This window comes from Odontomachus brunneus, unplaced genomic scaffold, assembly GCF_010583005.1.
Source record: "Odontomachus brunneus isolate Ranch 3 - 2012 unplaced genomic scaffold, Obru_v1 Obru_scaffold_087, whole genome shotgun sequence".
In the NCBI taxonomy this organism is placed as follows: Eukaryota; Metazoa; Arthropoda; class Insecta; order Hymenoptera; family Formicidae; genus Odontomachus; species Odontomachus brunneus.
In genome coordinates this window covers 29,207-56,236 of record NW_022639537.1, presented here as the reverse complement: position 1 = coordinate 56,236, position 27,030 = coordinate 29,207, and the positions used below count along the sequence as shown (strand labels likewise).

Sequence of the window (27,030 nt, the reverse complement as noted above, 5' to 3'; positions counted from 1 at the left end):
CTCTCTCTCTCTCTCTCTCTCTCTCTCTCTCCCCCCCCGAGACTAAGTTCTCTCGACTTGGCCGGATAGGATACGATATTTCGAGCCAAACTACCGAGCTGTATCCAAGAGCTGGTGCGAGACGTGACGAACAGAAGCGAAGAAGCCTCTTCCTCGTAGCTTTACGATCTATATCCTTTGCCGGGCTCTTTCAAGTCCCGTCTCGTCCCGTCTACGAGATGATCGAAAGCTCGAGAAAGGAGGAAAGGGAGTGAAACTTAACCGTTCTCCCCTACGACTCTCGGCGCACGGCTCGCGACGATATTCCTCTCTTGCCACCAAGAGTCGGGTCGTCGGAAAAAGTTCCGCGTCGCTTGACCGTTGACGAAAGTTTCCTACTTATCTACTCAACTTATCAAACGTCCCTCTCGCCGGCACCTACTTATTTCCGCAAGTCATTACCCAGTGAGATTCTAAAGTCAAGGCCCGTTTGCGGATCCAAGAGACGCTCAGCGTCTCGTATCTTTACTGTCGCACCTGTTAGACGTTCCTTCTGGGAGCAAGTAAAGCGGTATCGATCACATATAAGTCATTTCAGGGACAGAAACGTGATGCAAGGTATATCCGAGTGCACTAGAATTGATAGATTTTATTTTGAAGTTAAAATCACAATTGAAGAATTCTAGTGACTTGTTTAGAAATGTTCCTAAATTTACATTATTCTAATTCTAAATGTTAAGTGAAAATATAAACTTTTAGGTAAGCCGCACGTTTTCTCAACATCTACAGATTACACGTTGTCAACATAAATAACTTGTCATACAAAGTTTTGTTCGCACGTAAGTACAGAGTACTATAGTTTACACCCAATTCTGGAGTATTCTCGATTCGTTTTAGAATCCTCGGTTATTAATTTCAATAATTATTACCACTTTTCAACAATCAATTAATAAAACCCCTGTAATATTTCGAAATCACACATTCCCTCTCTTTTCTCTGTCGTTAAATATTAAATATCAATAAAATAATCGTAAAACATATACACACACATTCTAAGTGCATATTCTACACGACATCGACACATTTTCGAGCAGAGTACGCCCCGTATATGTATATCCCGAGGTTTCCCACGGTTTCGGAATATCGAATCACCTCGAATCAAGTCGATGTGCGTTATCCATAGCATATCACCGCGTGCTATCTTCCGCACGAGCAAATTTCATTATCAGTCGAGCGAGTGTATGGAGTATGTGTTGTGAGAGCGTGTATATATATATATATATATATATATATATATGTGTGTGTGTGTGTGTGTGTGTGTGTGTGTGTGTGTGTGTACGTGCGTGCACGATGCGACCTGCGTCGAGGTCACTCTAGCCGGCGTGGAGAGAGGCACGCGTGTCGCTTGACATCCAACAGTCATATCGGATCACGGCTATCGGAGCGTTGGCGCGGGTCGAATCTCGGATTGCCGGGGCGTTCGGAAGGCCGGTCACGAGTCTGTCGGGCGAATCAAGTAACCGAGTGCCCATTCGCCACTTGTAATTAGTTTTACGGAAATTCGATGCAGCTACGCGAACGTGCTATCGGCTGCAGTTGCGACAAGCGGGGCGCTGCTCGTTGCGACGGAGGCCGCAACGGCGACGAGGGGCAGGATGGGCAGGCAAGAATGTCTCATATACTTCATCGCAATAAAGCGCGACGAATATCCGGCGGACGGAAAAGAAGCAAAAATATATGGTATAAGAGACCGAGGGAGGAAGAAAGAGAAGGTGGATTAGAAAGAGTGAGGGAGGATAAAAAAGAAGAGGAAATACGTAAAGAGAAATCCGACATCGCGAAACACGAATATCTCGTGTAAGTTTTAACGGCGCTCTGGGCTTCTTTTAACGCGCGGCCACCCTCCGTTTGACGCGAGGCAAATTAACCCGCCTTGCTCTTCGGAGGGAGAGGAGAGCGAGAAGTAAAAGGAACTAATTTCGAGACGACGCGGAAAAGAGTGGCGCGTTGATAAGCCGGCAATTCGAAATTCCCGCGACGACGCGGCCTTCGATAAAACCATTCCGGAGTCGCCCACCGAAACCGTGCGTTGTGCGGTCCTTCTCTCTTTCCTTTCTTTCCTCTCTTCTTCTTTTTCCTCTCTTTGCGGAACAATGAAATCGCTTTGGCTCTTCTTTCGGGAAATTCAATCTCCCGTTCAATGATTTCGAAGTACCGCTGTAATCGCCGGATGGCGTCGGGTGGAAACCAATAACGGTGAAACAACGTTCGCGCGCTCGGAGCGTGAAACGTGAGGATCATCGCCGCGACATTTCCCGCGCGAAGTTCTTGTTAGGAATAACTGAACGTCTAATAATAATATCTACCTAACCGAGTGTTAGGGTTACCCAATTCGATTATCTGGATATCCAATATGAGTTTCAATCCGAAAAAACTCAAAGCCGCACGATCCAAGTTTAAACCATAAAAAGAAATCGGAGTCAAGATCCGAATCCATAGAACCAAGATCCGAATCTACTCGAATGTGTATCTGTCCGGTCTGAGCCAAAAGCTAACTAGAACAGGAGTGTAGAGGAGACCGGATGCTTCATATTTTCATGCATTAATAATGCATTTTTAAAACGTCACATTTATTTACTGACTGAATAATCGGTTACTCATATAGTGTCAGATCCGATAAAAATATTGAAACTCTGCTACTGAATATCTCGTGCAAAATCCTATGAATGTAGGTCGAGGTGAAGGGACTATCCGCGGACACCCAGTACGTGCGTACATCTCCGTGGAAGCGCAGCCACTGCCGAAGAACATTCGATCGTAGCTGGAAGCCGTACAGGCTGCCACGATCCCTGTAATCCCTCGGAATCAATTTTGGCGAGACCACCGGCGATTAGCGAGACTGCGCGTTCCGCTCCTGTAGGTATATCGAAGGGATACCGTACGGTGCGCGTGAGTAAGGGCTTTAGCGTGACGGCTAAAACTCGCATAAAATCGCGTCGCATCGCGTCGGATCGCGGGAGCGATTCAGCGTGGATTATAAATGAGATGCCGACAATCAGCTCCGGCTGCTACGTGCATCCACGGCGTCACCCGCGTCCAATCGATCATTATGGATGATCGAACGATTCGCTCAGGTTAGCGATCGCTCTGTCAAGGGATAGAGGAGTAGAGGGATAGAGAGAGAGAAGGAAATAGTAGAGGTGTCATGATAACCGGCACATCGTCGTCGTTGTCGTCATCGTCGTCGTCTTACAAAGACGATGGCACGTCGTCTTAAGAAAACTATCGGCTTTTAGTTACGAAGCAACGCGAAAATTAGGGTAGAAAGGCTTGTCTCGTTAACGTGCTTAGATTGCTGCTCCTTGTGGCGCATACAACGCTCTGACGTCTACGGTTTTACGTTTCCTACAGGAAGTATTGTGCCGGGAACGAGAAAGTGGAATACGTGGGATCGAATGTCCTTACCGATGTAATTCCAAGTAAAAGAACAGAAAAGTCATTATTTTCAGTCTTGATTTTTTAAAGATATATTGATCATATTTAAAAAAATAATTTAAAAAATTTAGAGCGAATAGCTGGTTCTGTAAATATATATCACATAAATCACTTGCGTGGTGATCTATAATTGCGGTGCAAAATATTAAACAAATAAGCTAACGGCGAACGATCACGAACGGTCAAATATATAAGACAGCATAGGTGGAGGATATAACGCTGATATATTCGAAGCCAGCCGGACCTTTCGCAAGCGAGTGTAATATACTCACGCTTGCGTGCTATGCCGTAGGCAAATCGAAGGCAGGAATTCTGAATACGTTGCAATCTACGTAAGAGCCGCTGACTGAAGCATGATGCATATATTACGTCCACGTAATCAAAAAGAGATATGACAAGAGACTGAGGCACAAGTAGTTTTTGGAAGAGGGAGAGTATATGGCGAATAAGATACAATTCACTAGACAATTCACGTAGACGGATATAAGCAGTATGATATTTAGTGCTGACATGATGCTCAAAATTTCATGATTATCAACATGCAAGTGAAGAATTCTAAGAATTGTACTATAACTATACTGTTCAATAGAACAGAAATTTAGACTAGCTAATATTTAATGCAATATTCTTTTTCTATATATGACGTGCGAAGAAGTAATTTTCCGGCATTATCGACAAGTGAGACAGAGACACATTACAAACAGCAACGACGTAGCATTTTTAATTTTCGTCTTAATCAGAGCAAGATAAAACGTGACGGGTGTGAAATCGATTGACTTGGTGACAAGAAGATAACGATAAGAAAGCGAATAAACGAAGACAAATGTCGTGATAGCGGCTCCAAGTGGAACTCGTTGCAGGCTTTACTGGGAGGTTCTTGGTTTCTCTGCGCTAACGTCTGAACTACATTCGCTTCATTTCAAGTGCAGCGAGCGTAGAAAGTACGAGAGACATGACGTTGAGTACATAACGAGCGCTGTGTGGAGGAGACGCACGCGCGAGCGCGACATCCGACTAATTCGTCACCATGTCCGTCACACATTTTTATACGCGTTTCCAGGCAGGAATTATTTCCAATCACGTGTGTCGCGCGACATGTAGCACTAGCGCGTGTACACGATGTCCGCGAACAGCGGTGGTCCTTTGATTAAAGGTTTGCAGGAGTCAGAGTCCGTGGAAACCTTTCGCAGAAGAAGCATTGAGAGATTTTAACTAAGATACGGAGAGAATCACCATATATTTATGACATTTGTAATCAGGAAACGTCCACAAGGATCTTTCCTGACTAATCAAAGTAAAAACCGGATAACTTATTTGAATGAATATTCGACGCGTGTTGCAACGCGAGTCAATCATTCTTTCTATTTATTATTAATTTTAAAATTTATATTTGAATTTAAATTAACTGGAAAATCTGGTTTTGTAGCTCCCTTGCCACTTCCGTAAGAAAAATACAAAAAAAAAATTTAGGGAGAAAATGTAATGCCGGCGAGACAAAATATCTTAAGTTGCAGATACCACAGAAAGTATAACTCAGCTGTGCCTGCGCGAGCGATGCATTAGTATTCACGTACGAACATACAACTACATCGAGGAAAAATCTCAGTTCGTATAACTAAATGGAGACTAGACGAAAAACTCACTGACGAGAAATAATATCTCTGTTACTGTAACCAAAAACATTCGTCTGAACATTCAGCTGCATTAAAACTCAGCTGAGATAACCGGGAGCAATTGGCTGAGCGGAAACAATCTTTCTGTACCCACAACCGAGTTTTTCATCTGGTTTCCAGATAACAGAAAATTCAGTTGCACTAACGAAGCTATTTTCTCCGTATAAAATTCGGCTATCCTTCAACTCCGGAGAAAAGTTCATCCTTTAATGCCGCGCCCTAATCGCCCTGAAGAGTCCTCAGCGGCTGGGAAAAAGAACCGCCTGAGCGCCCGTCACATTTTACTGACACGGCGCACAAATTATCTCGAAAGCCGCAGAAAGCGAAGTTTCGCTACGCGGAGCGTGGATATTTGCAGGTCACTGTGTATGTGTGTGTGTTGAACGTAACGCGCCGCCGAGCGCGATAATACGCGCGGCCGATACTCGCTACGACGGATTTCGATTTATGTTCGAGAACGGGAGGACGTGTCTCCCCCTTTGCCTCGTCAGCGTCGCGCCATCGGAAAATTGCGATTGGTAATTCTAGTCGCGTTGTCGGCGCGTTAGTAACGGAGTTACCGGATCGAGCGTTTCCGGGGGTCGCGCCGGACACGAAAACTACCCGCAATAATCGCCGACGACGACGCCGTCGATGCCGTCATCGTTGCTTCTAATAAGATCAGCCCGTATTAGAGCAAACAATAGCCGAAGCCATACCTCACCGTCTTTCGTTATAATGAAATTTTGTGATCGACGAAGCTCACCAGTGGCACATTCTATTTTTGCGAAGGCGCGAATGTAGGTACTCAAAAGTGTAAATTTGTACGTGAGAGAAGAATATTCGTTCTCGGAAACTCTTCTAGTCTGTCGCCGCACAACTTTTGATTGGTGACGTCAGAAGCGAAGATTGGAGGCAACAAAAACAGGTTTAAAGGATAGATATATTTGGTTGGCATGCTGTCTTTGTCTAAAGTTCCCTCATTGGTTGGTGTCATTGTTATATTATAACTAAAAACGTTAACCTAAGTATGCACTCCACGTTTGTATGTTTTGCTCTGTATTCTAAACTTTTTTATTGATAAAAATATCTTTAAAGGTGGCTTATGAACCATTTTCTGATCAGATTTTTTTTTTAGAGGCATATTTATTGATAAAAGAGAGCTCAGTACGAACATATGTTTTTAGCTAGGTTAGTACTAATATAAAGTGAGACAGCTTTGTCACCTAACCTATCCTTCTCTGGTACACAATAGGTCTGTTTGATTTAACTTTAGCTAGCGCCACTTTCTACACTTCCACGTAAAAGAAGAAGTGTAATACGTGCAAGTCAAATAAACCGTAGCTGATGGCTTTCTCCAATGTATATACAGCTCACTGAATAGTGTAGGTAATAGGTACAGACAAGTTTAAATTACTATGATAATGCAAAGGAAATTATCGAAATACATAATACATAATAAGTGATAATAGAAGCCAGAAATATACAAGGGATGGAGGAAAATGAGGATGCAAGAAATGAAGAGAGAAGTTTTGCTTATCAGGTGAGACAAGAAAGCAAAATAAAAATATGACATAAAGACTGCTGGGATAGATGCTGTGCAAATAAGAATGAAGTGTAAAGAATAAAAAGAAGATTATGAGATATAGAGAACTCTTTTTTAACAATGTGCGTTAAAGGAAAATATACTGATACTAATACTGTACTACATACCTCCAAAAAATACGCGGAGGATTAAACAAATACCGCATATCATCGAATCCTCTGCACGTTCAATCGCTGTGATCATAACGATCAGAACATTGTCTCTCATAGCTTGGCGAGCGCGAGAATGTGCAACGCGAAGCATGGAGCTTTTCTTGAGAGCCAGCCCTAATTGAAGCCAACACGTGATCTGAGACGAAGCGAAAGTGCCTGGTAGTGCAGGAAGCCGTAGCCAAGTTACCTCCGGCAGTTCGTGCGCTTAGCGCGAATTCCGGTCGTTGTCGTACTTTTTCAAACTATTCGCGGTAACGTAAAATAAAATAACGCAAGAATAAAACAAGACAAATCCTTTTCTTTCTCTTTAATTTCTTTTTAATTTCTGTCTCCTCTCGATTTTTTATTGCAGCGGACAGGCTGCAGAGGGAAGTATTATTCCGGTGATGCGAAATTGTGTGATTTTATAAATTTAATCAAACTTTGTATTAATTTCGCACTTTGTTTCACGTTACTTCGTAATAACGGCTATTTGACAATTTTAGCACGTATTATTACGCGGTAATTACATATTTTTTTATTATCTCGTTTTTTGTAACTTCAATGTAGGGTGTTTCATAATTTTTCACTGCCAACTTCGCGTGTGCGCGCGCTTGCAATTAGCGGCACGATAAAAACCACGCCGCGATATTCCGTGAAATAATTGCGCGACGCAATTTTCGCGAGTCCGCGTGCTGCTGTGAAAATTCCGTCGGGTCGGAAAACGCGCACGCGATTGAAATCACGACGGCGGGGGACGAAGGAGGCTTCTCAAGTTCCCTCTCATACGTATAGCGCTCTAAAGATCTTTCTATCGCGCAGATTCAGAAGATGGCGACCGTTGTAGAATAGAAAGTAGGCGCAATCTCTCCTTCTGTCTCTCTTTCTCTCTCTCTCTCTTTCCTCGGGAACAGTCGGTTATTCTTGGAACACTCCGTAAATTTATGGTGCAGCGCGAGGGGAAACTCCGAGAAGTTTCTCGTCCCGAAACTTATTAATTAATAATCCTACCTTAGGAACGATAAGATCCCCAAGACTGCGCTTAGCCCAACGTGCGGTATACTCCGCCATGTGATATTTAATGAAGAAGAAGCACGAGAACAATAATGGGACGGAAGGGAGAGACGCGAAAATTCGATGCGATTGTAAAAACATTCGACGGTGGTTCGCGCTTTGCACGTTTATTTATACAAGCGTAATCGCACGATTAATATTGCGCGATGACTTTTGATAAATAGAGTGCGTGAACATAAAATTCATATTTTCCAATAGGGGGAAGATAGAGAGAACGTATCGCTTCTTATAAGGGCTCCAATATAAATACGATGAAATATACATAGCGATAAATATAAAAGTAACGATAAAATAAAATAGCACTAGTAGACACGCGGGCGTAACTACTCACCGACCAGTTCGATCCCGCGCGATTACGTTTATTGCGGCAAAAATGAAGGCGAGTCGCGAATCGATCGGGCCGAATGAATACTTCATAAAGGTCCTCCAATCCTATTCCATCGCTCGCCGCACTATTAACGTTACGAGCTCACGAGAGAGCGAGGTTCCTCTCCACGATCGACTCCCGCATTCTGCGAAAGTAACGTCATTAAGACGAAACTTAAGGAGGTCTCGAATTTAGAGACCCGCCGCTACAGTCGGGAAAAACCCCCTCATTAAACTTTCCCCGTTGGAATAAAAGGTCGGCGAGGGAGGGTAACTCGAGGTCGAGCAAGAGATCGGGAAGATTTAGACGGGGGAACGGCGCTAGCCGGGTGGCGTTAGCTGGCAAGGGGAGGCTGAAGAAATGGTAATGAGAGAAACTCTTCTCAGGAACAAAGCGAAATTCGAACTGTCTCTCAACCACCCTCCCACCCTCTCTGCACCTCATTGCGGGTCAAGAGTGGTCAACGACGATACCCGCGTTCGGTGCGCTCCCGTGCGCGCGCCAATTTCCCCGCGTGAATCATCGGCGTGAATTACCCTCTCTCCTCTCCCCGAAAACGAACGGCACCTCGAACACGCTTTTTGTCTCCTCGACTCAGCCCGACTCCTCGATTCGCGCAGTGCACCCTACTTGTCGGAGCCGTAGGAGCTCACGGTGGGCTTTCCTGGCGGCAACAAAACGTGGGAAAGAGCAGGGCCGGCTAGTTCGCAGAGATAAGGAGAGAGCCTCGTTTATAATAGACGCTGCCCACTGCTCACTCTCTCTCTCTCTCTCTCTCTCTCTCTCTCTCTCGCGCGCGCGCGCGCGTCTCCACGCGAGTGTGCGCCGAGTGAATGCCTTATCGTTTGATTCGCCTTGTTTGTGTCGGGGCTGGCTTCAGAGAAAGGCAGGAAATCGCGTGCGCTTATGCCCGCGCGCGTGTGCCGGCGTGATTCACGGGTGTATGTACGGACAGGGTGGAACGGAAAGAAAGAGAGAGGAAGACGGAGAGGATCTGTCGATCGGAATGGATTCGGGGTTATGGGTCGACGAAATAAAGTTATAACTCGTACGCAAACCTCCGGAACAATGGTGTACCCCGAGGTGAGCGTTCCTCAACATCAACGTCACGTAACATGTTCACGAAGAACGCAAAACATACGTAGCGAACACACGTAACACTTTCACCCACGATAAGCGCCCCTGTATATGTGTATGTGAGTGTGTGTATGGTAAAGTTAAGGTAACGCTCTCGCTGTGGGTGCTTTAGGAATTTATTCCTTCATTTCGCGAAACCCGACCGCAACGAGGAGCTTCTGAAGATTCGCTGGAAAACAATTCGGAGGGTTGACGCGTGTTTACGATTGAAGAAATTTTCATGAGACCATCAATCTCGCGACGGTTTTATAGGTTATTTTATGAGGGGGCTGAAGTCATTGTCGATTTAATTTATTGCATTTAATAATATCGCCGGTATTCACGTGCAAATATCGTGAAATAATATTGATCTGCATAACGTCATGGGAATGTACGCATACGGATACATAATACATGGTCTCGGTGTGTCTGGCAGCAGGTAGGATATTTTTAACGTGTTTATGAATAATTCCATCGAATCTCAGGTGCAATTTCAAAATTTACGTATCTACGATTCGCAAATTAGATTATGCAACGTCGCGCTTTTACTGACGAAGAGTCCCAGTCTAACAACGTGCAAATGTCTCGCAAATTATCCCGCATCTGTGCAACTTCGAGGAATGTTGAGAAAGAAATCAGGACCTTCTACATTAATTGATAACCTCCTGATACATTAACTAATTCACCTCCTGATACATTAACTGATAGATCTCCTGATACATTAACTAATTCACTGGCGAGGATCGTAAATCGGCTCAAGGAGTCCTTCGTTAAAATTCAAATCGAAAGGAGTGTGTGTGTGTGTGTGTTTGTATATATATTTGCAAAAAAGTGTAGAGTAAGTCGTCGCACCGAATATCCATCGCGGAATGAATTGCGACGGATTATAGGAAATCGAAGATCGCGGCTTGAATTGCTGATAAGCCATTCGTAACATAAACAAATTAACGACACGGGGCCGGATGACTTGCGACCAGGTATATCTTCAATATCGGGATAAAAGTTCACGGCTAAGTAATGGTAAAAATGATGCGAAGAAAAACAAACAAAGCAGCAGAACCGGTATCGAGATAAAGATCTAATATCCGCGCACTGATTATCAATCGTATGCGCTAGAATTCCTCTAGTCAGAGTTAAAACAAAACACGATGATTTCTGATTGGTCTGCATCGTGCCCGCCATTTTTAGGGGTGACGTGAGTGGAAGTGAGAGAGAAGCTCTAATATTGAAATGACGAAGCATGCTACAGCTTCTCCCTCACTCACTCATTCACTTCATCCCTACGATGCCCTAAGTCTGACTTGAAGAACTCTGAGGAACTCTAGTACCGGAGAGCTCTATACACACTGGAGAGAGCTATCAGCTACAGTTTACTTGACTCAGTTGCACGTATTGCACTTCTTCTATGTGGAAGTGTAGAAAGTGGCGCTAGTTGAAGTTAAATCAAACAGACCCATTGTACATCAGAGAAGAAGGATACATATACTTTGGTTGCAAAGCTGTCTCACTTTATATCGGTACTAACCTAGCTAAAAACATACTTTCGTGTCTTGAGCTCTCTTTTATCGATGAAAGTGTCTCTAAAAGTGACTTATAGCTAATAAGAAAGCTCATAAGTCATTTTTAGAGATACTTTTATGAAATTTTATAGCAACTTTTACTATAAGATTCTCTCGTGAATGTTCGGCGCGCTGCACGTACCGAGATGCATTACGTATCTTCCGTATTCACACTATCACTAGAGATATCCAAGTATATCCGTCCGCGAAAAGAGCCCGCGCGTACGAAATCGAACCGAGAGCGCGAGTGCGCTCTCGGAATATTATAGGAACCCTTAAAGGTAAATTCACCGCGGATATCGTTCCTAGTTGTACCAATGGATATTCCGTCACGGGCGGCCCAAAATTGCGCGGCGGTACGAAATCGCATCGGCGTATCTCTCGCCAAACGAGTTTATCGAGGTGAACGGGACTCGCGGGCTGCGCGCATCCGATCTACCAATCGAAATAGCTCCGGCAATACGAAAGTAGGGCACAGTCCGTCGTTTTGCCCGATGCTATGCCGCCACAGCAACGGAAGGGAAAGAAAAATACGAAAGGAACGTTCCTCCGCGGCTCGCGCGCGTTTCTTTCTCTCTCTCTCTCTGTTTCTCTTTCTGAGCTTGCCAAAGCTTTAAATGGATGTCGCGGTCTCCGTGCCAAAAGGGAGAGGGGAGGGAAAAATGATTAGACGATGGAAAGCATACTTTATGGAGAGTATCTGGCCTCTCCCGCGTATCTCCGGTGAAACGTCGCACAATGAGATCAAATGAAATAACATGTTTAAAAAAGGTTACAATTTAGTTATAACAAATGTTGATATCGAAGTTAAATATTCAAACTTTGATTATGGGATTGAAAGAAGTCACACAAATCCTGGCATGGTACTATCACTAAAATTTATCTTAACAAATAAGATTAATCAAAATAATATATTTTAGTAAATTTAGTAAATAAGAATTACTGGATTTTACTATTACTAATTAATAAATTACTAACTAGTATATAGTAATTTTAGTAAATAAAAAGTACTGAATTAAGTAAGATTAAAAATTATTACTATTATATTATCAATTTTTTATTAATTATTGTTCTTGAAGTAACAAGTTTCGAGTATCCACATCTCTCTATCAGAATTTTTTTATTAAAAAAAATTTCTAAATCCATTTCTTCGTGTCTGATTTAGAAGCAAAAAGCAAAAATCGACAAAGTTGTCCCAAATTTCATTAATTTTCATTGAAAAAGAAACCATCGAAATCGGGTCAAACTCTAAGATTGTAGTCTTTTGAGACATGAAATTTCATTTGACCTCACTGTGCACCGACTCATCTATTACGGTCGATCGTTGACCTTTTCCTCCGGTGGTAAAATGCAAAATGAATCGTAGACGAAATTTTGATCTTACCTCCGCGGTCGAAAATTAGTAATGAGCACGAGTCCTGAATAATTGAAGTCCGATTTCACGGAGCGATATTGATCTCGTTCCGTCTGATACCGTTATATTCCGTGAGTCCCGAAAAATACTTCGGATTTAGTATTTTCAGTAGTTAATTACTAATTCAGTAGTTTTTATTTACTAAAATTATTATTTACTAGTTAGTAGACATAATTTTTCTTTACTAAATTTATTAAAATATATCATATCGAATCTAGCGGGATGACTGCCTGCTAATTGACAATAAGACAAAATACTTTATACCCATGGCGTTTGCGAAGATGAGAAGAATTTAAATTATACATTTTACGTCCTTCCCGCCGGCCGCGAATAATCGGCGCAGCAGCAACAAATGAATGAAACGACGCGCGATTTCACCGCTGAATACACCTGTCCGCCGCGGATTGACTTTCAATGAAGACCAAGGAAGGTCGACGATTCAGCGGTTCGCCCGCGATGAATCGGTGGTACTCGGAGGAGGCGCGCCGGGTGCTCGATGACCAGAAAACAACGGCGGCGCGAATCGTGACGGGCGTGCGAGTCGTGGTGCGAGCGAGGGAGGGCAGGCAGGGAGGCGAGCTAGGAGGGAGGAGATAAGAACGAACGCGGTGGAAAAAGGGCCCGAATGCCCCTTAACCACGGACGTCGGCGGCTTTGAGCGCGGCGATAACTCGCGAGGGGAAACGAGCCGGTGGTTATCCTGCGCGGAGCGATTTAACGGCGGGTTTGCTCGCGGTTAATGATAGCCCGAGCGAGGAAAGTACTCGGCGGCGGGCCCATTGGGTGGCACGGGTCAGGTGCTTGTAGAAAGTGAACCAACCGTGTACTTGGAACTCGCGAGAACGAGAACGTGAACGTAACCAGTCGGTCCGGCTCGCGCGAAGGGGAAACGGAGAAGAGAAAGAGGGATAGAAAGAGACAGAGACACACACATACATATACAGAGAGAGAGAGAGAAAGAGAGAGAAAGAGAGAAGAGGAGAAAAGAGAGAAGAGGGAACGGAAGGGGGAGGGGGCGTCCGACATGGTTCAAAACGTGTCCCACTATCGAGAAGGCACGTTCCGATGTTACTGCCGGCATAAAGAGAACCTCCCCGCGGACGTGTGCCGCCGGTACGAATTCGCTCGTTTGTCGGGGAATTAAAAAAATAAAAGAAAAATCTTTTTCTCTCGCTTACTCCCTTCCACCCTCTCTCTCTCTCTCTCTCTCTCTCTCTCTCTCTGTTCGTCCCTCGAGTGGCAGCCGAACCCGAATTCGGGTTACCCGGCCCGGGGCGAGCTGGAATCGACTCGACTCCTCTTCTCTCCGCTCGGGCACTGCGTTTATGGAAAGCTGACGAGGCTATTTCGGAAATACAAAGCGCTGCGCATGTATGGTAGTTGCTGTTAGATAATTCCCGTTAGAGAGTAGAAGGGCTGGTCCCTATTTGGATCGCTCGTTCGTGTTTCATCGGCAACGTGATATTTACGAAACGCGAGAGCTTTAGGCAGAATTCAAGAATTATAAGATTCAAACTATTAAGTAACATTCACTTGATCGAGATCGCTTAAACTGATGAATCGTAAAAATTGATCTCCCGTGCAAAGTACAATCTTTCTTTCTTTCTGTGCGTTAGATGTTCACTTTTTAAAATAATACGCTAATATAAGATATTTTTCAAACAAGAAAATATTTATTCAGATTTGACACTGCAGAAATGTTTGTTAAATTTTAAAACATTTCATAATTTATTCACTCTAATTTTTATGTTAATTTTTATGTGACACAAGGCAAATATTATGTCAACAAATAACATAAGTCATCTGTACATTTTACATGTAAAATATGTCACCAACATAAAATATGTCACCATTTAAATAAGTTGTATTATTTTAACATTTATAGAAATGGCGAATATATTAACTCAAAATAGTCAAAATAACGCACGTATATGTTAAGAATTTAACACAAAAATTTCTACACGAATTTCAATACAAATATAAAATGTTTTTTTACTGTGTAGTTTTTCACGAAAGCAATAGTTCATTCTCTTTAAATAAAGGAATTTAGATTTAAAAAAATATGTTGTTAGTAGCTGCCGAATATTTTTTATTTTTCAGATATTTTTTCTCTCAATATAATTCTTTTTCTTAATTTCATTTTTCATAAAATAGAACAGACAGAAATTGGGATACGTGAGACAATTTCCTTCCGGCTCAAGAAGGCAAGTTTTCCAGAGGAACTTTGTCACTCTTGTTTTGGATTCCCAAGAAAACAATTTAATAATTTAAGGATCCCCAAGAGAGACAGAGAACAGAGAGAAAGAAAAAGGATGAATAGAGGAAGTGAGCTTATTAGGATGAAACAGATACGCTAGGTAGATAAGTTCCCTTTCGCGAATGCTATCAAGTTTTCATCACTTGTCCTCGATAAGAGATCGCGTATCGTTAGAAGCGATCTAGTCCCTTGCATAATTAGTACGTCGATCTAGTCCCTTGCATAATTAGTACGTCGCCGAGTGCAGCGGTGGGTACAATTTTTGCCAGGAGCGAACCTTTCAACTTAACGAACGAAGTAATTTTCGTTCGAAGTCCCGACAGCGCGGCGGCGGCGCCGATAAAAAGCGCGAAACTTTCGAGGAGGAGTAACGAAGGAAAAACGAGCGTTTTCCCGGCGGAAACACTCCCCGCTTTTCCCACGTCCGAATCGTTCGACGAGTCGCGAAGAAGACCGTGGCGGGTTAAGTGGTGTGCCGGCCAATCCGAAAATAGCGGCACTCGTTCATTAAAATGTAACGTGATCGATCGGTCGATAACGTGCCGCTGCGACGTATAAGGAGTTATGTAACAAAAACGACAATTATTAGTCAGTAGTAAAACGCAAGTAAACTGCGGGGAACTGAAATAGTTCTGCTCTAGTTGAAGGACAAGTATAATGGCGTAGAACGGCGGTACCGATCGATAATTTGTGCGACGACTTAAAGAAAAATTTTGAAAAACAGCTTTTTTCAACAGGGATTATTCCGAAAAGATTTCATACTTCTCACAAATTTCGTAAATAGGATAGATATTTAATAATATATAATCTTTTCCCGCGCGATAAAGAATTGAATCAAATTCGTTTTTACTGAATAAATTACGAAATGCGAAATAATTTATATAACGAGATAAGCTCGTCAAAGTAAAAGTTGACTCGACTCTGCAATAAGCAAACCGAACTTTTGTTCTAATTTAATATTCTTGATTGAAATATTAAACTTAGAGTTCTGAATGCATTTTAAATAAATTTGATGCTTATAACAAACTCAGATTTGCAGATATATAAACTTATGAAATACTTAAAACAAGTAACATTTACTTGAATACAGTACATGGTTCTCTGCGAACTCAGTTGTGTGGCGACGATTCTTCCCTATTTAAAACTGTCACCGTTTGAAGAATATAGTATCTTTTGATGTGTAGAGACGATGCGAAACTTCCGGAAGTTTGCACGTGACTCGCATCCGGAATGCTGCGCGTGGCTCTAAAATATTAATAGCTCGACGACTTAAAACAATACGTGCCTACCACCAATCATACTTTCAATTACTTTCACATAGAGCGCTTTCATTTTCATAGCGGAAACAATGTTGTGCGCTTACCTTATGGACGTACCATTGTACTTCACTGTCACTTGTATTAAAATAGCACGACGATAGTAGAATGAAATGCTACAGCGTGATCTAAAATTTAAGCTCACTCTCCGCACAATCATGCATGTTCTCGTAGTAAGAACTGATTCAATACGCTTCGAGTATTGAATTAGTTTTTCCTTACAGGGAACTTGGATTTGATTATCTACTTTCGCAGTTTTTCATAATAAATTACGAATGACATAAGAAGTCGAAATAAGGGGATAAGTTATGTTCCGACTTTATACGTAAAAATACAAATATAATAAAAATGCGAGGGAGAGCGAGAGAAAGAAAGAGAAAAAGAGAGACGCTGTCTACAAGCAAACTTTCATAGAGACAATTCTTAACAACTCCGGGTGTATCAAAAGACAACTTTCTTTGATCTTTTTTAAGTACAAGCTTCGTGATGTGTATTTAATTTCACGAGAGATCTCATTTATCAATGCTACAAAAACTCGCCCTTATTTATCAAGGCGACGTCGAGCCTCTTCTACCGAAAAAAGCCATGTTTTTCAAGGAACAAAACGCCATTCGACACGTTGCTCGTGCCACATCTCTCTGCGTGGAAAGGACGGACGAGCACGCGTTAATGAGGACACCCGAGTGGCACGAATTGGCGTGGCGCGTGTAATCACAATTCAGGGCCCGCGTTCACCTCCGGAGTCGTAATCAGAATAGTTTCGAGTCCGTGACGAAAGGCGAAATTCAAAACCGCGTTTCGACGAGCGAGCCAAAAGTCGGATTGTAATTGTAAGCGCGTGATAGTTAAATAAAACTAGAGGTATCGTGAGGCAAACTCGATTCATTTACCGTGGCCAAATATCAAGTATATCACTTTCACTTTCAAAATTCCTGTGAATAAAATGAAATATCATAGATAAAGGGTTAATGAATAAGTAAGACGTAAATTCGCAACTCGTCCTCAAGACGGACATGGCGGATAAAAAATAACAAGATTTAAACGCCAAGTGAATTTATTTGCTCTTCTTGCGGTCGAGTGACCGAAGAATTATCGCACCGCGATGAAACTGGCGCCACGAGTTTTCTACAATCGTGGCAGGTGCCATCTTCGTCATGCCCTAGTTATGACTCCGTCTCGGGCCCCTCTCCACGCGTGTGTGTACACACCGTATGCGCCGAATAACGAATGAATCATGCCGCGATGTGTACGCGAAGCGGCTGCGGTTCACTTTCTCCCCTCGGTTTCGTCCTCAATTACACGGGGGCCCCGTAGTGGGTCCCCGTGTAATTACACGGGTGAGATGGCTCGACGGACCGGTCGAGTGAATCGCGCGAGTAACAATTTTCTTTTTCGGGCCCGCGGACCCCTTTCACTCGGCCCGCTGGCGCGAGACCCGGTTTCCTTCCAGCCCGAGAAACGGTAGCGTCGTGCTCACGCGGACATTGTCAAACATACTACTGAGAAAAAATATCTAAGAAACAAAAAATATTTATTCAGTGCACTAATATATTTATTAATAATATATTTACGTAAATCTAAATTCTTTCATTTAAACAGAATAAACAATTGCTTTCATGAAAAGCTAAAATTTTAGAAAAATATACATTTTCTTACTTAATGAATACTTTATGTTGATATAAGTACAATATATATGTTATATTAGTCGAATTAATCATCAAATAACTATTTCCTATTTCTTAGATATTTTTTGCTACAGTGTAACTTGCACATTTGCACAGTGGAAATACACGTGGTCGGGAAATTATATGAATAAAAGAGAAAATAAGAAAAGAGATGCACACTGAGAAAACAAAAAAATGTCGGAATTTGTAACTATAATTATATGAAAAAATAACTATTATAAATTATGATCTAGAAAGCCATTTCTCTCTTCATTAAATTTCGTTATAATATTGGTGATAATAACTTCATATATATGTTACTACTACCATTTCTGTGTTAAAACAATCATAAAATATTGGCCAAAAAGAGCTATAATTTTAATTAGATCAACCATTCTGTTCTCTCAATGCGCGCGCGGAAAAAGAAGTTGGAATGTTAAATTACTCATGTATAGATATCTTCTCCGAACAATTAAAGAATAACGTTAATAATTAAGGACCTAGTCAAAATTAATTAAATTTATTAATGACTTCAGTTATATATAATTTACCTTAAAAGAATTTATGCAAGGGACATTTAATAATATATAATCTTTTCTATATGTGTGTGTTTGTGGAGCTTAATTTAATCCGTTTTTATAGTATAAATCCCAAAATGCAGAATAGTTATTAATATGACGAATTCAGGACTTGAAGCTATTTTACGATAAAGAACTTTAGGATAAAAATCGCGGAATATTTATAAGTGAAGAGCGAATAACGAAGGATGAGGCACGGGAACACATACACTTCGATGCAATAAAACCAGCCCGTGACGTTTCGCAAGCCAACGAACGTAAATCGCGAGACACAACAAAGTGGAGGAGACACCTGTAGGCGACACGCGAGTGACACGAGCACAATGGGCACACTTAGGCCAATTATGGCGCAATCATAGTCACGTTACCTTCTGGGAAGTCGCGACGATGTGACGAGACCTCTCGATACAATGCGCATAAATTTGTTTCCGGGACCTCGGCTCCCACAACAAGCTGCCAAATGCGTCTATACAAATCATTACGTGCACTCTCGCGCATTCGTGAGCTTAGTCGCGACGACTCTGTGAAAGTTTCTCTGCAACAATCCGCGAACTATGCGACGTGTGCAGTACGTGTATCGCGGCTAACGTGGTCCCTACACACGCAACCCTGCACGAGAAGGGTACTCCCGTTAAGCGTCAACGAAAGGGAAGAGACCGCAATTTTCGCCCGAGCAAATTCGATTCTGCTTATTCATCTGATCTGCCTCGACGCATATGTACGATATTTAGTCTTTCCTCAGGCTTCTCCCTATAAAAATGAACCCTCTGACTCACGTTTATTTCTCTCTTTACAGGTACGCGTTTTCTCTTTCTCTTTCTTGTCTCGTAGGAACACTTGGAACAAGAATATCCCGACGAAGACGTGTACAAGACGCATTCGACGGCGGTACTCCGCTACAAAATACAGATATGCTTTCCGCGCGATTGCAGATAAGAGAACGACCCCGTGTGAAACGAGGAGGAGAAGAAGAAGAAGAGGAAGAGGAAACGCGCTGAAGACGAGGGGCGCGGGGAAAAGAATGACGAGCAGGAACATCCTGATGCGGAGGAGAAACGGCGGCGGCGGCGTAGGGAGCCGCGGGGAGGGGGAGGCGTAGCGGGAAATGACTGGCAACGGGTGGTGCGGCGTTGCGGTATATCGAATAGTAAAAGTCGGAGAACAATGGATAAACGGAATGGTACAGAGCCGAGACCTTTCAGGCGATCGGGTAACCGGCAAAAATCGCACAACACAATGGATAGAAACGCCCTCCGTGCGGGGGTCCTCTCCCTCCCTCCTCTCGCACTCTCGCCCTCTGAGCCTCCCCGCCGTTCGTAACCGCGGCGAGTAGTTCTCCCGGGCGTTCGTTTTCCACGGAACGTAAACCCGGGACCGACCATCCACCCACTCACCCCTGGACACACCCATCCGACTGTGCCGGAGTCGAGGTAGATTAACACTCGCGGAAGCGCGATTAAGCTGACTTGATGCATAATTATACTTTCATTTAGACATAACTATTTTGCTTCTGGGTCCGCACACTGAAAGAAAAAATATTTTAAAAAATCAAATATTTATTTGATGAGTACTAATAACATCTTTATTTGTACTAATATACATGTCTTTGTGTCTAGAGAAAATATTTATTCTAAATAAGAAAATATATATTTTCTTAAGCACTTCAAAACATCCTCTTCTTGAGGAAAATTTTATTGAAAACACATTATATGCAACGTAAACTATATATTTTCGATAAAATTTTACTCAAAGAGGATGTTTTGGAATGCAACTCCAAAACCGCCATTTTTCAGAAAAACAATTATTTATTTTGTTTAAACAAAAGAATGAAGATTTAAATATGTTACTAGTACCCACATCAAATAAATATTTATTATTTTTTAAATATTTTTTTCTCTCAGTGTACGGGGCTTCTTATACGCATTATGCGTAATTTTTTTTCGAGCAAAGTTAGTCACAGTAGATAGATATTTATCCGCACTGCTAGACTTGAAAATTAATTAAACTCGGGGCTTCTTTTTCAAGATTTAATACATACATCACGTAAAGCAAAAGGCTTAAAATACAGCCTTGAGGAAGGCTTTTATAAACACGTCTAATTTTATCAATTATATCAAATTTGATATAGATGAGATTCTATGATGGACTAAATTATAAATAAAATTCAAGATATTAGTCGGGAAGAGGGGGGCAGTTTTAATAACTGCAACTTTCTGATCATATAACACGCTGTCATACGTCTCCCGGATATCCAGGGAAAATGCTACAACGTGCTCTTTAACAATGAACTTGTGATGGATCAAAGTGTAGGGAATTGCGATGTTATCTATGCATGATCTGTTGTTACTAAACAACTGACATTTATTCAGCTGTCTCTAAACGGAGCACACGGCGCCACCTATTATGACGGACCGAAAGAAAATGCGTGAAATGTCCGTGGATAAAATAGTCCGTCTTTTTACCGACGACCATACGCGATTTCAACGGAAATAAAAAAACGACTGCAAATATAAATAGAAAGCACTATTCAATATTGATTTCTGATACGCTATGTAATTTTACTTTGTATTGAAACAATTGTGCTTTTCTATTTAATCAATTGTAGATTAACTATCTTAGCTATCTTGCAGCTCAAGTTTGCAAATTATCAAGAAGTTATGAATGAAGAATTTTGTTTCCAAAATTTTTATTTCAACTCGATCACTTAAATATATTTTATCGTCAACATAAACGCTTATAAATAATAAGTGGACAATATTTTGCTTGTTTTCCGGGTCTCCCTTGTATTTTGTTCTGACGTTTCGTGAACATTTTAGTTCATTTCTTCCAAGAGCAGAGCGACCTGAAACTGCCGCTTTCCTATGAGGTGTCTTCTTTTATAAAGGGTTCTGATTGGAAGTGGAGGGTGGTAAGGAGGAGGAATATTGGGGATGGGTCAGGGCAATGATAGGAGAAGAATATTTGTCATTGATATTCTATAGAGTTATCCTACGCTAAAGGATAAGCCACTCTGATTCTTCATTACCAGAACCCCTTCTTTTACCTATAGTCGGAACCAAATACAAGGAAGACGGTCCAAACATGAAAAATAAGTGAAATATCAGACAATATTGCATAAGCTTAAAATACCAAATAAATGACAATTTGTAGACTTTTACGTAGAACTAGAAAGAACACAAATAAATTAGAGAGAAAAGAAATATTTAAGAGTACCTCCAATCTCAATATTTCAATAAATAAAGTTATAAATAACAAATTTCGTTTCCAAAGTTCCAATTTATATATTTTCCATTGTTAATCTAAACACTTAAAAATAATAAGACAATTTGCAAACTTGCACATAAAATTAAAAAGAGTGCAAACAAATTGTAGTGATGAGAGAGAGAGAAAGAGAATGTGAGACATTTGAGAATATCACCACTCAATCTCTCAGTGAATAAAGTTTTTTTCACTTACCTTGTAAGTTGTCCAACATATACGTCAGCAGCTTGTTTGTCCCTGCAGGCTCTCCATACAACGCCATCACTTCTTTGCTGAGTGGATTTCCTTGTAGTCCGAGCACTTGTAACTGGAACAACTTTCCTAGTTCATACGGTAACACGCGAAGATAATTTTGGTTCAATAACAACTCCCTGAAACAATGGAGGAAAGATTTTACATGAAGTAATCAGACAAGATATACTGTGTAATTTCATTTAATTCACATACCTGAGGTAGATGAGGTCCCCCAGTTCAGCAGGCAGACTGCGCAGCTTGTTGCTGCTGAGATCTAAAGCACGCAGGTTGACAAGACGACCGATCTCTGATGGTATCCTTTGCAGGCTGTTGTCATTGAGATACAATGCAGTCAGGTGGGTCAACTGCCACAGATTGGGGCTTAAGTTTCTTATACTGCCTGTTATCTCCAACTCCGGCCAATAAGATTTTTTCCCCGAGTTCGCATCTTCCGTGGACATAAACGAGTGCGTGCGACGTGGGTTGGAGTTTTCATATTTGTCCTTGTGATTGCGGGACATCTTAGATCCTGCGGCAGAGTATCTCGATTAAAGCGACAATCACGTTTTCGAACATCCGAGTGTCACGCGCCGACCATCTATTGTTGTGTCAACAAGAGCATCGGCCGGCACGGCGCGCACTCTGACACACGCGACAATAACAAGTCAGCTGTCAAAGTGGCAGTCAACTTTGTGCCGCGCTAACTGACAATGAAAAAAGCGACTGTAAAACAACGGCGAGCCGTGCGGCGGCAGGTGCCGATTGTGTCGCGTCAAGAGCGCGAGAGAATAACTCCGGTGAGTCGCGGCTGCGTAAAGATATCGCGACTTGGGCTATGTCGTCCACACCAGTGACGGTACGGAGCCATAACCTATGAGGGTCAAGCGGAGTTTCCGACGCTCGCATGACCGCGCGCGACGGAGGCTCGCCGCATTCGGTGCGGGACGCGATTTCCGGATCGGACGCGATAGGTTAAATCGACGGCGAATTTCGCCGAGCAGTGGAACGATCTTTTAAGCACCAATCGCTCATCTCTACCCGAAAAGGTTCGTAACGCCGTCGCGACGACAGGTCGGCGCGTTCGGCCAATTTCTCGCCGACGGACACGACCGTCGGCCGTCGTGTCTGTTGGCGCGCGCGCGCCGCGGCATTACGCACCTTCATCTACCTCTTCAGCACAGACGGGACGCGCGAGAAGTTGATACCGAGTGAAAATTTCCGCGTAAACAAAACTACCTTGACAATCACGAATCCTCCATTTATCAACTGCAACGACCGTGCGCCCACGGAGCCGCCCGATTGGTCCGGCGTCGCCGAACCTTCCCGAAGCAGCCGACGTCGCTGAACGATCGCGAATGACAAACGTGGTTCACACGGCGCACGTTTCGACATGTTAGCAAAGTTATGAACAATCCCTATTCATCTATCTACTATTTTGCTTATAATTAAGATTGAGTCTATTGATGTCTGTGATTTAGAAAGGTCTCGAATGTTTCAAAATTTATTATTACCTTATTACTTTATTAGGAGAAATTCTTCAGTTAGATGATGCGTATTTATTATTTTCTTTGCAAGGCTTGTAGATCTTAAGTTCTTATGTTTTGATTAAAGTTTCTATATTATTTAGCATCTCTTTCGCTTTTATTCTACCAGTAAAGTAAATTTCATTTTATTTTATTTTAAGTGCAGAAAGTGTGACAGAGTGCAACGCTAATTCAGCTAAAAAAACAGATTTTCGGCTATGTTTTTCTTAATGATTACGTCGCGACACGAATATCATTCTATTTATGTTCAATATTCAGAAGGTAGATTGTGTGTTAACCATGGACATAAGAATACATGGACGGAATGAAAAAGGCGATTATAGACAAAGGGCTGTGAACAACGACGTATATACATAAACCAAGCATTCCTATACTTCTGTTGTAGCAGCGAATGAAGCCGGAAGTTGGCAGTTTAAAACAAAGTGAGAAAGTTGATTTGTCCCTAGTGTTTTCTTATTCTATCGTATAAAAAGAATATGGCCGCTGTCAAGCTGTTAAGTGCTATATATAACGGCGCGCGCGCACTGCAGAATTAAAAAATAAAACCGTATATTTCACTTATCTCGATATAAAATTGATATTTATAATATTTTATGCTGTGTATAAATAATCATAGCAATTTCTCTTATTCTGTTCTCATTCCACTGTCAAATGAAAAAGGTTAGGTTAGATTGCTATGACGGAATGCAGTTCTTGAAAGTTTAGTGCTGTAAACAGTTTCATGTAGTGTTATAAGTGCTTCATAAGAACTACGAATAGATCAATTACATTGTTTTAAAGTATTTGCAGTATTAAACAGGCCCTACTTTTTGACAGTCAATAATATAAAGTGAGAAAGCACTAGGGGCAAATCAACTTTCTCACTCTATTTTAAACTGCCAACTTCCGGCTTCACTTTGGCCGGTATTCATAGTCCGATCTTATATTTAAGATCATCTTAAATATTAAGATTTAACTTAAGTCTTAAGATGTCATGAACCAATCACAGAGCCGTATTCGCATTTTAAGACATTACTTCAAACGGTCTTGAAATAAGATTCGACTATGAATATCGGTATATTCATGTATTTGTGTACAGAATGCTTGATCTATGTATATACGTCATTGGCTGTAAAGTCTAATGCAGGATTCACACCGCGTCCAATGTCCGATATACGACGTCTGATATCCAATAGGAGAACAGCTTTCTAATAGAGAATCCAATTTTCCATTGAAAAGCTGTTCTCCTATTGAATATCAGACATCATACGTCGGACATCGGACGCGGTGTGAATCCTACATAAAGCCGGTGTGCCATTAGGCAGAAATTCTTAGCGGAACGGAATGCGCACACCAATCACAGTTACTCCATTTTATTCACGAAAAGACTAAAGTAATTGTGATTGGTGCGCACGTTCCGTTTCGCTAAAGCCCGTATCAGACAACGGATTAAGATTGAGATTGAATTGAAAATTAGCCAATCAGAGCAAAGTTCACAAAACTTGACCTTAGTGAATTTTGCTCTGATTGGCTAAATTTCAATTCAATCTTAATCTTAATCTATAGTTTGATACGGGCTTAAGAATTTCCTCTTACTCCAGCACACAGGACGCGGTAATGCTTGCCGCGCGACAGCCAATCAATATGTTGTTTTTCCGTAATAGCTAGAAGATTATTACGGAAAGCAGCATATTGATTGGCTGTCGCGCGAACTTCCGCCGCGCAGCAAGCATTACCGCGTCCTGTGTGCAGAAGCTATAAGAGGTAAAAGGATACATCGTCGCGGCATGTTGGTAGAGGTGTTTGTGTCTATCGTCTATAACCGGTATTTATAGTTGGATCTTATATTTAAGGCCGTCCTAAGTTTGGGCGAATTTTTTAATTCATCGATGAATCCATCGCATGATATACAAATGCAGTGAAACGCTGTATTTTCGCATATGCGATGAATCTATCGATGAATTAAAAAACTCGCCTTTTATCTCCAGATACTCCGTAGCCAATGAAATGATCCGTACAGTATCTGAAGATGAACTTAAGATGGTCTTAGATATAAGATCTGACTATAGGTGCGTTCGGGGAGCTCGCTGTCAGCGCTACTCAGCGCTACTGTATCATTCTATCCTTGTTGTATATCTAAAGCCCGTATTAGACTACCGACTGCACCGGCCAACCCGACTGCCGACTACGACTGCCGACTCTCAATGGACCAATCATAGTGAGGTGCCGAGTCAGTGCCTCACTGTGATTGGTCCATTGAGAGTCGGCAGTCGTAGTCGGCAGTCGTAGTCGGCAGTCGGGTCGGCCGGTGCAGTAGGTAGTCTAATACGGGCTTAAGAAGCATTAAAGATAGAAGAACACGGTAGCGTTAGTAGCGTGCCCGAACGTATTCTTTGAATACCGATCTATGTATAAAAGCAGCTACGACACTCCAGGTACGAAAAGGAAGGCATCAGTATCGTTCAGGCCTCCCTTCTAAAAACAGGATCACAAGAGCTCAGTAGTAGAGTAGTGACCGGTAAGGCAGTTAGTGAGAGTCGGGTCATTGTTGAGTAGGAAATTGTAACATTGATGTTATGTTACTGTTACTTTGTGTTTATTGGGAAGCCCAGAAATAATCCTTACCTCTAAATCCCTTTTCTCTAAATCACTAATTCTAAATCGTAGTTTTCCCTAACTCTTAAGCAATTAACTTTAGATTATCCTTGAACATTTCTAAACATTTTGCGAGCGTCTTATTCTAGAGCATAATCCTTTAATTTGCTGAACAATTCATCTTAGCCATTTTGTTACTTTCATCTAGAGATCCAGAAGGTGACGATCCACATAGGCCACGAGAGCGTCCATGGATATAGAGAGCAACTGCGCAGTGGACGACCGCGGGTAAGTCGTTATTCATTACATTGTTTCTATACGTGCGAACTTATAGTTGATACCTGTGACCATCCGACCCACCGTAAGGTCTATGCTACGCGTCTTACACGAAATCCATCGCGGCCACCCTTGATGATATCTTAATGATATCTTAAAGATGGCTAATGCGTCGATTTCAGAGATTCTGTTCATTAGGGTTGCGTTCTGTTTCACGCATTATGCGCGCATTGCCTACAATATACGTGACACGAACTATAGATAAATGCGCGCATATGCGTGAAACGGAACGCGGTCTAGGTTAGGGTACCGTTGAGGTTAGGTACTGAAAAGCGCATAGTCATTTAAAGATGGATGCCATGTGACACAGGATCGAGAATCCATGCGATTTTTACAAATAAATGAACGGCATTTGAGAATTCAATTGAGAATTCAATTGAGAATTGAATTGGGGATTCTATTGTTATCTCAACAGAAATTTTATGTTTGTTTATTGGGATGACTATGCGATATTCAATACCTAACCTCAACGATCATACGGGAACTGGTGATGGCAATGCGCTGTAACGATATCGTGGTGGATTGTATTTACAATTGTGATTGCGTTAGCTTCGCGTTCACAAGATCTTAGCTTTATAGTATAATCGCGCTCGCAGTAGGAAGGTACACACAAGAATTGTACTCTGTTAGAAAGATAAGAACATTTTTATTGTGAGTACAAAAGGTGTGTGTGTGTGTCGTGTCTGTATGCATTATTGTTATTTTCGCGTCGTGGTTCCCTTCCAGGGCCGGATCCGTGGAAGTAGACCTTCCGGACGGTCCCAGGTAGTGCTGGCTTTTTCGGCGAGCCGCCGTGAGCTCGGAACCTTTCTGGCCGTGCGAGCTTGCGTGGTGACACAGAGTGTCTGACGGTGCTAATGCGTGGATCCGGGT

General features: G+C 42.1%; 2 protein-coding genes across 4 annotated transcripts in view; one reads left to right on the top strand and one right to left on the bottom strand.

Moving 5' to 3' along the window:
* Positions 1-23,041, bottom strand: part of LOC116848033 (CCR4-NOT transcription complex subunit 6-like) — a 688,139-nt gene extending 665,098 nt beyond the window's left edge. For 2 of the 3 annotated variants that reach the window (XM_032823743.1, XM_032823745.1), the window contains exons 1-3: positions 22,862-22,995; positions 21,917-22,232; positions 21,665-21,840 (exon numbers count right to left, since the gene is read on the bottom strand). In XM_032823743.1, the coding sequence (XP_032679634.1) occupies positions 21,665-21,840; positions 21,917-22,224 (484 nt within the window). In that variant the 5' untranslated portion in view covers positions 22,225-22,232; positions 22,862-22,995. Of the gene's footprint in view, positions 1-21,664; positions 21,841-21,916; positions 22,233-22,861 lie in introns of all 3 variants that reach the window. The other variant, XM_032823744.1, reaches the window with a different exon arrangement.
* A 2,577-nt stretch (positions 23,042-25,618) lies between these two features.
* Positions 25,619-27,030, top strand: part of LOC116848023 — a 24,050-nt gene continuing 22,638 nt past the window's right edge. Inside the window, exons 1-2 of the mRNA XM_032823729.1 lie at positions 25,619-25,744; positions 26,030-26,109. The gene's annotated coding sequence lies outside the window, so the exon portion shown is untranslated. The remainder of the gene's footprint in view (positions 25,745-26,029; positions 26,110-27,030) is intronic.